At 40.8% G+C, this 11,246-nt stretch overlaps 1 protein-coding gene across 1 annotated transcript in view; it reads left to right on the top strand.

Moving 5' to 3' along the window:
* Positions 1-1,105: 1,105 nt before the first annotated feature.
* CD109 (CD109 molecule) overlaps positions 1,106-11,246 on the top strand; it is a 118,128-nt gene continuing 107,987 nt past the window's right edge. Inside the window, exons 1-3 of the mRNA XM_079781181.1 lie at positions 1,106-1,144; positions 1,386-1,596; positions 2,692-2,864. Coding sequence (XP_079637307.1) covers positions 1,514-1,596; positions 2,692-2,864 — 256 coding nt within the window. The 5' untranslated portion in view covers positions 1,106-1,144; positions 1,386-1,513. The remainder of the gene's footprint in view (positions 1,145-1,385; positions 1,597-2,691; positions 2,865-11,246) is intronic.

Genomic DNA, 11,246 nt, shown 5'->3' with positions numbered 1-11,246 from the left:
CAGACCTGCTGAATCCGTCTGCAGTTTAATGTGATTCTCATACACAGTAGAGTTTGAGAAGCACTGATTTAGACTTTGCTACTTGGTTCACACTTGTCCCTGGTCCTTCTTTCTGAACAACAGAGATAAGGAGACCAGACTAGTAGTAACAGCTGTTTCAGAAACAGGATCTGTACCCAAGGATCCACTTATATACTTTTTACAGTACCCAAGCCCTGCCTGTACAGGAAGTTGGCCACTAAAGATAGGCTGCCTGTAGGAGACATAAGGACATGAGGGACCTCCAAAAGTTGTGCAGCAGGGTGAAAATGGGTGGAACAGGAAAGGGAGGAAAGTAAGTTCCTGGATTTCAAAAACCACAGTTTGTCTAGGTGCTACTTTCCCGCTTTTAGCACCTAAGTTTGTCATGAGACATCCGTTTGCTGCCCCTTTTCCTTTTGCATTTTGCCCCATATGAAAAAGTCACTATCTAAAACTTTTCTCCATGAATTAGAAACTTTAAGTTGTCTGGGATTGAATGTGCCTGTTTTTGAACAGTTTCTGGCCGTTCCTTGCCTTTATGGTGTAGTCATGGTGAACCCTGAGTCATCTGAGGATGGTGGCAGTGCCAAATTGCTGGGGAAGGAGCTGCTGACAAGCCAGGACAGTGAGGAACTGGAGATCAGTAACCTTGGGCACGAGGGCCATTAGTCTTCTTTCCAACAGAAGAGCTACCCGAGTCCTAGTTAATACAAATTGCTGCAAGCTTTACAATTCTAATGGCAAGTGTGTTTAGACACAGCCCAAGGTATAAAGCATCTCCCCAGTTGTTTCTCAGAGTTCCAAGTAGCAACACCTAATTCTTGCACGTGCCAGCATTCTTCTTTTATAAGCTGAGAAACCACATTTTCCTGGTGAGGCAAATACATATATATCGATTTTTGTTTTAAGGTAATAAAGTTTTCTCTGGTGCACATTCATATACATGAAACAACTACCCAGTAAATACACCCCTGTTTGGTGTGTGTGTGTGTGTGTGTGTGCCATTTCTCTAAAATTCTGACTCATAGTCTGAGGACAATGATTAATTTTTTTCCACTTCACATAGCTGCTATGAATTTCTCCTCACAAGGATGGGCCTGTTTACTCACTCCTGGCAGCGTTGGTAGGTCGCTAGTGTAAACTGCCAGGGGAACCCGGAGGGCTGGGCAAGTGGGCGCCCCGTGCGCTCCGTGGGGGACAGGGATGCTGGGCCCAGGTTGGGCTGACCTCATTTAGAGACCGCTTTCTGACCCTCCTGGATTGGCGATGTTTGCCAGAGCAGCGAGAAGCGCCATTGTGGTGCGGGTGGGAGGGGTGGAGCCACCAAGTCCGGTCTCAATTTAGATCGCTCACTCCGCTTTTAGGCGCGCCCATTTCAGACTGTTCAACTGGAGTCAGGGGGGGAAAAATCAGGGAGGAGGTGGAAGCCACACCCCGCAGTGCCCGCGAATTTCCCCAGGAGCCCACGGTTGTCCAGGCAGACGCTGCGGAGATGCGGGGCCCACAGCTCCTGACCGCCGCCCACCTCATCTGCGTGTGGACCGTGTGGACCGCCGCGCTGGCCGCAGCCCCCGGGTAGGAGCGCGGGCGCGCGGGGCGCGCGGGGTGCGCGGGGCGGACAGCGCTGTCCGGGGTCCGGGCTGCGGGAGGAGCAGCAATAGTGCAGCAGCGGGTGGAACGGCCCCGCGGCGGCAGCCCCCAGCCAGGCACTGGCCTGGTGGTTTTCCCATGTTCCCTTCAGCTTGGTTTTCCATGAGATAGTTATTTTCTTCACCCTTGAAGTCGTTCAAGCGTTTCTCCGGCCCTAACTACTTTCTAAAGAGAGTCATTTTTAGTCCACGTTGCCTCTGCATTTTCTCAGCTGCTTGCTCCCAAATAATGTGCCTGCCTTCTTCTCTCAAAGACAAATGGTGCTCGTTTTTCTCAACCTTTGGCATGGGCAAAGTGTGTCTTGGGTGGCTGATGTGTGGTTAAGGTGCAGACGCTGTAGAAAGGTAACCACGGAGGCACCCAAATACTGGAAAGTGCCCTACTCCTCAAGGTTTTTGTAGTTGAGCCCTAACCCCTAGCTTGGGCAGAGAAAGTGCTGTTTTAGCAACTTTTATGCTCTGCTACACCTGGAAATTTTACCACTGATAGTTTAATGTCTGATGGTATATTTCAATCAGTAGTATTGGTTAGATGATCTTTTCTTGGGCAACTGCCCAAGCATAAAGTTTAGAATAAGAAACAGGAAAAATCTGTGTGTGTGTGTGTGTGTGTGTGTGTGTGTGTGTGTTTAAGCCAAGAAAAAAAAAGTCACACTGGGATGAGGTCATCTGTAAAATAGAAGTTTAGAGGCTTGCACATTGCTAATAACTTCTGCATGCCCCAGTGTAAGCCATCTGCATGGAGGTTCATCCTGTGCTGTTTGTAGTTCGGAAGTAATAACACAGGTTCTACTCTAGTGGTACATGAATTACTGCATTAAAATTAATTTATGGGAATTATTGTTCCAATGGCATTTCAATGCAGCTGCTAAATGGAGCAGCAGGGCAATATTAATTGGAACAATGGCATTTGGCACAATATAGGGGGTCTGTCTCACTGTCTATAAAATTTGAGGATTACAAAAGAATAGTGATGGGAGGATAAAAAACTTTGGATTTTTTCTTCCTGGGAATTCTTTAGGCCCAGGTTTCTGGTGACAGCTCCAGGAAGCATCAGGCCTGGAGGAAATGTTACTATTGGGGTGCATCTCCTGGAGCACAGCCCCTCACCGGTCACTGTGAAGGCAGAGCTGGTCAAGATGGCAGCAAACCGCACTATCTCTGTTCTGGAAGCAGAAGGAGTCTTTGAAAAAGGTAAGATAAAAAGCATTGAGTTTTATCCTTCTTCTATGGTAATTGGAATCTATATATATAAAAGCCTAAGCAACTGTTATGACCAGTAAACCGAATGACCGGTCAACCCGGTCACTATGATGTGGCACTGACCACCCGGGGGCAGACGCTCAATGCAGGAGCTGCCCCCTGGTGGTCAGTGTGCTCCCACAGCCAACCTCCCGTGGTCCCTTCCCCCCCACTCCCCCCAGCCAGCTGGCCCTAATCGGCCCTGATCGCTGGCCAGGCTGAGGGACCACACCCGTGCACGAATTCATGCATGGGGCCTCTAGTATGTTAATAAAGCCATGTGAAACCTCAAATTTGGAATGGCTCATGTAATATATTTTTAATTGTTACTTCCGTAAATTCCAAAATGGTGTTTTTGGGTGTTCTTCCAAGTGGTGATTCAGAGACCCAGGTTCCTTCCATCTTGTGGCTCCATCAACATTAACAAGTAGCTTCCAAGTTTGCAGGGGAAGAGCATGGATTTTCTCATGTGGGAAGGTTTTTATGGGCTAGATCTAGAAGTGGCTCATATAACTTCTGCTCCTCTTTCAATGGCCACATTTACAAAGGAGATTGGGGAATGTAGGCGAATGTGTGCCCTGAAGAAGAAATGGATGTAGCTAACAGTCTGACACTAAACCATATTTATGGGGTGTAGAGTACTTTACTAAATAGGCCTATGGGAAGGAAAAGAAGAGCAACACAAGAGCTAAAATCCAGTTTTATGAAATATTTCTTAATTTTTAAAGTAACAAAATGATAATGTAAAAGTGGGAGCCATTTATAAAAGAACCTACATCTCTTGTTTCAAGTTTATGTTCTTACCTGGCCCAGGATTAAATTGGGTCAATGAATGTCTTCTTTTTCAATACTAAGGGAAAAATAAATTTTTTTAGGGGGTAAATACTTAAATATTTTTAAATTAAAATAACATTTATTGTATATTTTTCTAATTGAAAGAGTAATATATGGTCAGTACTTACAACCTGATAAACACTGGAAGTAAAGGAAATAAACCAAAATCACCCATAATCCTACCACCTAAATATAAACACTGTTAACCAGAAGCATGTTTAGATTTAGTCAGTGGCCAGAAATTGAGGCACAAATTCCTATAAATGTTAAGAGTTATATTAAAAAAATGTTGTAGGGCACATAATGAAGGATGGATGGGATTCCACCACAATTCATTGTATAAATATTTATCCTCTACCAGCATAGAGGAATTAATAGCATCATGAAATGAGATAAAATCAAAGTTGACTTATGTTTGTGGTTCTTTCTCCACTGGAAGTTGATTGACTAGGTGTATATGTTTGGGATGGGAGTCAGGAAGAGGTAATGTGTGCAGGGGCTAGGCCACTTTATCTTTCATAGGAGAATGTCAGGAAAAAGGGAAGTTTTGTTTTCCTGGAAAAAGAAACGTTGGTTAGAGCTTAAGTTCTGAGTTTGAGTCTTAGCACTAGTTGTGTGATCTTGGGCAGATTACTTAACTGTTCTGAGCTTCAATTTCCTCATCTGTAACATGGGAATAATGAAATTTAATTCCCAGGGCAGTTATCAAGTTAAAATAAGTATCTAGCACCTGTTAGGCACTCAGTAAACAACAGCTGTTAATATTATAAGTAATATATAATTTAATAATACTGAAGAAGAAGATGCAGGAAGCATCATTTCTTTTTTACATGAAGACAGACCTCTATTTTCATTATTGAACCATTATTTCTAAAAATGAATGAATCCTTGTTTTACAATAATGGCTAAAGAAAATATTAAAATACTTAGTCACAGTAGACAATATTTAAGGTAATTCCACATTTATTATTATTTATTAAGAATTATTATTTTGGCTCTACATGTGTGACAGTTTTTCTGTATTGCAAATTTGGATTATTTTGACAAATATTTGGACTTTGCTTGGACGTTTGCATACTTTTATTCCCCTGCATTGTCTTTTCTGCAATTTCCATGATCAGTCTCCTTTCTGGGGGTGCATGTTATTGTGGCTTGGTTTTTAACTTTATTCTTAGATTTTTCTTTTGGGAGGAGAGTCTGTCACATGCCTCTGGGAAGGCTAAAGTGCTCCAAGACTGGGTGGGAAAACGCTATCCTGGTTGCAGAATGGGTTTTTGAAAAAGAAAGAGAAAATTTGCTCTTCCAGGGGCTGTTTTTTGACTGTTAATACACAGTTTCATTGAAAACACCATTGCTGGGAGCTTGGTCCCTCTTTGACAGGAGAATGTTATTCTGTTATCATAGGCTGTGAGTCATTGTTCTCAGAGCAGATGCTTCCTGGAATGTGAGGAGTTAAGGATCAAGACATTTCTTCATTCTTGTTTTCACATCCTTTGCTTTATCTGACTTTTCCAGTTGTAACTATATGTAGATAAAAGAGGACTTCTAAACTAATGGGGTCTGGATCTTCCTAGGATTCATTTTTATTCTTAACTACATAAACAAAAATAAATACATTTTAGGTCTGATTACTTCATCGCTTTCTTAGGCCTTCTAAGAAAAGGTTGATTTTAATAAAGATTCATCTTCTAGCAGAGTTGGTTAAGGATGGGAACTGTTTCTGAGTGGCTTTTTCTAATGGTCCTAGTCTTAGAAATTCCTGGAGCAGGGCAGTGTTTCACCATAACCAGAATGCGTTTCTTGCTTAATTTGTGTCAGAAAAAGTAATAGCTAAAGGATTCCTATTGTAGAATAAGGGCAAAAAAGCATGGCTTGTCCTCAAGGAAGAGTTCATTTATTTATTTATTTTTTGACAGACATGGGGAAAATGTTGTTTGCATTTTTATCCTTGGGGCCAGCAGCATTGATTAGTTAGAGTTCATTGATTCATTTGTAATGCATTCTACATTTATTTGGGATCAATTATGGGTGTGTTTTTTGAGCAACCAAGCCCGTTAGAAAAAGTGTTTCTACTAAACAGTTCTCTAAAGATGTATTAATGTACCTTTAGTGGTGATATTCATACATTCAGGTGTACTTGTCATTATCACCACCACCAACATCACCTTCATTATCAATCTCATCATTATCATCTCTGTAGTGAATAGAACTACGCTTGTGATCTACTCTTCTATTGTGTAAAAGAATAGGACATCTCCTGGTGAGTGCCTTCTGGTCTGGAGGCACCATTTATTTGTGGTGCCAAGACTTCTTCCATCTTCTCATTGACGTGTTGGGGTGAGGTGTGTTTTCTGAGTGTGTCTGTATCCTTTAATAACTTGCTTTTTCTTTTTGCCCTAAAATCTTGGAGCGTCAAGGGGGTGTTTACCTTCTATTTTTTTAAGAATTAAAAATTCTTCTTTGTTTTTTATTGTTTCTATCTTTTCCACATTGATTATGGGGTATGTTATTTTCCATCTTGATCCAGTAAGGGTAGGAAATCAATAGTTCTTAAATTGAGGTATTAGCTGAAAACTTAAAAAAAAAAAATTCATCGAATTCAGTTTGGATGGCTTTCTGGTGAAAACAAAGCTCCTGATCATACATTTCATAACTCATAGATCAACATCAGCCCCATGGTTTTTATGAGAGTAGATTAATGAGTATAGTGTGTGGGCGGATCTCCCAGGACAGGTTTACACAGGCAGCTTTGCTAGTAGGACTCAGTCTAAACTTGTAGTTACGTGAGAATTATTGTTCAAGAGTGTGGGCTCTTCATTCACATGTCTTTGCTATTGTGTGTGATATGTATAAATAGGTAGGTGGTGCCTGATGTGCTTGGGTTCTGGAGCCAGGCGACATGAATGCCCCTTCATTAGTGGTTGTGTGGCATTGGGCAGTCGTGATCTCAACAGGCTTCAGTTTTATCATCTGAAGAATGGTAGTTCCTGCCTTTTACAATTACACAGTAATTGTGAGGATTAAGTGAGCTAACATCTTTAAAGCCCTTAACACATAGGAATTATTTAAGAAAATGGTAGCTGTTGTTATTAGAAGAGAATTGCAACCATTATGTCCGAGGCAATTATTAATCGCCTATTGCGACGATCTTGGACTGGGAACTCTATAAAAGGCACATCACTAGGAGAGAATGGGAAGGGATTTAATGTGTTAATTTTTTGGTTCCCCATTGTGCCAGGGACTTTCTGCACAATATTTCATTTCAATAACCCTATGAAAAAGGCACTACACTGAGACTAAGAGAGAACAATTAATTTTCCTGACTTAATACAGTAAATGGTAAAGCCTGAATTAGAAGTTGGTTCTGTTGGTTCTGGATTGGAAGGTTTTTCTACTGCCTGGAAAAGCATGAAATAGTTTTTGTTTGCTTTACTTTGCCATATCAATGCAGTGTTGTATCAGTCATCTTCCTCTGAAATCATTTTCGTGTTTGCTGGTAGGAGTTTAGTCGTAGATCTAATGAAATATAATTTGAATCCAAAGAATCCCAAGACACAGTGCTAGCTCTGCTCTTAAATTTTCAAGCTGGATGGGACCTCAGAGATAAGGCAATGCAATCACCTAATTTAAGGCTGAGGAGGCTGAGGTGTGGTGTCGGGTGACTTGCCCAAGGTGAAATCGCTCATGGGTGGAAGCCGATTGCAGGTCCCCACATTGGCAGCCCAGTGCTATTTCCATTATACTCTAGGAAACTTTCCTAACATCTGGAGGACTGTGTGTAAGACTGAGGATATATTTGCAAACGTTGATTTTTTTTTATATGGAAGGAAATAAGGCTAACTAAGGAGTTTTAAAATGCTTACCTGCATTTTTGTGTAAGTTTCTTAATTCAGTTCAAGGGGGAGTTGCTCTTTATGGACTAATGGCTCTGCATCAGGGGTGGGAGCCTTTTTAACATTAAATTCTGTGGCTGTGTTTCTCAAAGTTCGAGACGTACTTATTAAAAATATAGATTTGTGGCCACCCATCCCTTCAAGGCATGGGTAAGGTCTGGCCATCTAAACTTTATTTTACGCACTCACCACAAGTGATTCTTAGAAACCTTAAAATGAGAACAGCTGTCCTTTGCTATCTAAAGAATTGTGTTTTTTTTTAAACATGTGCAAAATTTATTCAACTCATTAATTAATGAAGTAGAACATAAAATTGTTTCAAAAAGAAACTTTGAAAGGAAGACAAGTTTGGTTTTTCTTCACTCCTTGAAATATAGCTCGGAGCTTGCATGAATGTGTGTGTAAGATGGAATTTCATTGCAAAGGAAAACCGAATAAATGAAGTAAAAGTCTAAGTCAAACAAACATAGGCAGAATCTGAATCCTACCATGACTGAAACCTGAGAGTGTAGGGAGAAGGTTGTAAAATCAAGGGAGATAAACAGAAAAAAAAAGTAAGAAAGAAAAAAAAAAAGACACTCAGAGGAACTATTTATAGGCAACTTGAAAAACAAAAAGGAATATTAGAATAAGATTGCTAGTTTGACACAAAGCTGGTTGATGTCCTCCCAGGCAATAAACGTGTATCTGTTCTTGCCGGGAAAGCCTGAGAGTGAGGCATGCCTTTGCAAGTGGATGATGATTCCAGGCAGCTGAGAGCAGGCCCCTCCCAGACTTCCGAATTTGCCTTTCAAGCAGCCCCCGACCCTAAGCGTTGGTGTTGATTTTAAACGGTAGAGAAACTTGGGTTTGATTATGAATCAGTGACTGAGTGAAGTTGAAAGTGAACATACTGATTCTTCAAACTCCAAGTTAAACATTTGCAGCTCCTCTTCTAACATGGAATGAGTCACTGTCCGAGTGACTCACTGAGGGTTTTGGTGGAAATAGAAATTAGATCCTAAGAATTTGGGCTGAGTTACTGTTTGATTCTTTATGTCAGTGATTTCCTATTTAAAAAAAAAATCTCATGACACACATAAACTAATTACCAAAATTCTGCAGCACACACACAAATATATTTTTTTGCCTCTCTGATAAAAAAAAGTATAACTTTGATTCATTCATATCGGACAGCTATTGTATTGGCTGTTGTCATTTTTTTTTTTGATAGCCTAAGGGAAAAGAGGTCAGTGCCTCTGACTAAATAGTCAGGTATTATATGTTTTATAAGTTCTTGTGGTTGAAAAATCACTGCTTTATGTTGTTAAGAGGACTTTGCAATGCTGAAACTACTTGTTTCCCCAAGGACATTTCTCCCCATTAATTTAGTATTTATTACGTGCTGTATGTGAAACATGAATGAATGAGGGGTGGGGAATAAAAGGAAGGAAGGCATTTGAGGAAGTTTAGAAGTTTTAGAAGATTAACATAATATTTAAAATGCAGAAGCCTGGAGAGTTTTTATTTTTTGTTTGTATAAAAAAATTCAATGTGGTTTATAAATAGTGCTTCTTATGTGGAACCCTGTGCATGGTACTGTTTTTACATCAGAGCTATACAAATGTCCGTTCATAAATGTCCCACCTCTGCTGACATCTTTGGCATTTAGTGGGAACAGTTATTTCCAAGACTAGAGAAGGGAAGGGTGTGCCGGAGGAAAGAGCCGATGGCTGGGAGTTAAGTTGTGAGAAGGAGATTTGTGAGTGTGTTTTCTGAAAAGATGTTACTTACATTCTGCTTTAGATATAAGTTTGGGGAGACATCCAGGAGGCAGTGTCCAACGGATAGTTTTGAAATTGTAGCTAGGGAGAGAGTTTAAGGCATTGTTTCATAGAGGTAGACAATATTAGGAGTCTTGGTGGGAATGCAAGAAGGCACAAGAGAGACAATGCTTATGGAAAGAACAAGACTGATGACAGAAGCTTGGGAAGAGGAAAGGAACTCAATGAAATGTATAGACAGTGAGCAACCAGGGACAGGGATAGATTGAAGATGGTAAGATGTCTCAAAAGCCAAGGGAAGAAAGAGTTACAAAGGTTTTAATAGTGCCAAGTGTCCCAGGAGGCCAGAGAAGAGGAAGACAAAGAAAAGGGCATTGGTTTTGTTTTTTGTTTTTTTTTTAAAATATATTTTATTGATTTTTTACAGAGAGCAAGGGAGAGGGATAGAGAGCTAGAAACATCGATGAGAGAGAAACATCGACCAGCTGCCTCCTGCACACCCCCTACTGGGGATGTGCCCGCAACCAAGATACATGCCCTTGACCGGAATGGAACCTGGGACCTTTCAGTCTGCAGACCGACGCTCTATCCACTGAGCCAAACCAGTTTCGGCAGGGGTATTGGTTTTAAGTCAAGTGTTGGGAGAAAAAGCCGTTTTTTAACTAATAAATGGGTGGTAAGAAAAAATAATCAGAAAGTGTAGATCACTCTTTGCAGAAGTTTGACAATTGAAAGGAGAGAGGTCTGTTAAAAGGCATAGTTAGAGAGGTAAACTTGTTGATGCAAAAGTGAGGGGTGGATAATTTATGTGTAAAAGATAGTGAGATCAAGATCAAGACCTCAGGTGAATAGATTATCCTTAAAAATATACTTTTTCTTTGATTAAGAAAGAAATAGAAGAGCATGAGAAAGGGAAGAAATATTTTGAGATATGAACTTGAGATGAAGAATCAAGTTGAAATATGGTTTTAGGAAAACTTTGCCATAGTTAATCTATCTGCCTCTACATTGTACAGATTGGCCATCTCTTTATTGGAAGCAGGAATAAACGTTAAATGTAGTGTCTCATTGGAGAGAGAAGAACAGATTGGAGATATTTCCTGGTGATGCCCTAACCTGGGTCCCTGCTGGACTGTGGGATATGGGAATGCAAAGGCTGATACGTGGATTGGTATGCGGGAAGGAGCACAGAGGACAGAAGAGAAAGGGGCTGTTTATAGTGGCAGTGTGGGGGAGGAAAAATAACTTTCCTTCCTACCTTTCTAAATTCTTCTGGCTGGCCTAGTAATCAAATTGGCATGAGACAGATTAACAGGAGAAAATACGAAATTTATTACATATGTACATATGAGGGGGTCCCATAAGAATACGAGACCTGCAGACAGATCAAGCCGTTACGGCTTATATACCATCTTGAGCTAAGGAGAAGTGTGGGGGGACTTCAGAGGGCAGAGGGGCCATTCACATAGAGATAGAAAATGATCGATAAATAAATGTTTGCTGATCCATCTTTAACAATGGGATCAAATGGGCCTTGCTAGCTTCCTCCATGTCTGTCACACCAAGTTCATATTAAAGTGTAGTTAGTTACCCGTGACGCTAGTTCCCTTCATGGAGCAGCTCCTCTGTCTAAATTCTTTTAGGCAGTTAGGGGGAAGGTTGAAGTTTCTATCTGAGTCTTTTGTTTCTTAAAAATAACCAGCTTAAAATAATCAATATACCAAAAGGCATATTTTGGGTGACAAATTATGCTTCCCCTCAGTGGTTGCCTCACTTGAAGCTTGAGGGATTGGGGTGGGGAGGTATTTTATTACTTCCATTGTTGTCGGTGTGAGTAAGAAGTG

Source organism: Cnephaeus nilssonii (genome assembly GCF_951640355.1).
Source record: "Cnephaeus nilssonii genome assembly, chromosome: 9".
Lineage (NCBI taxonomy): Eukaryota > Metazoa > Chordata > Mammalia > Chiroptera > Vespertilionidae > Cnephaeus > Cnephaeus nilssonii.
This window is presented reverse-complemented; position numbering and strand designations above follow the sequence as displayed.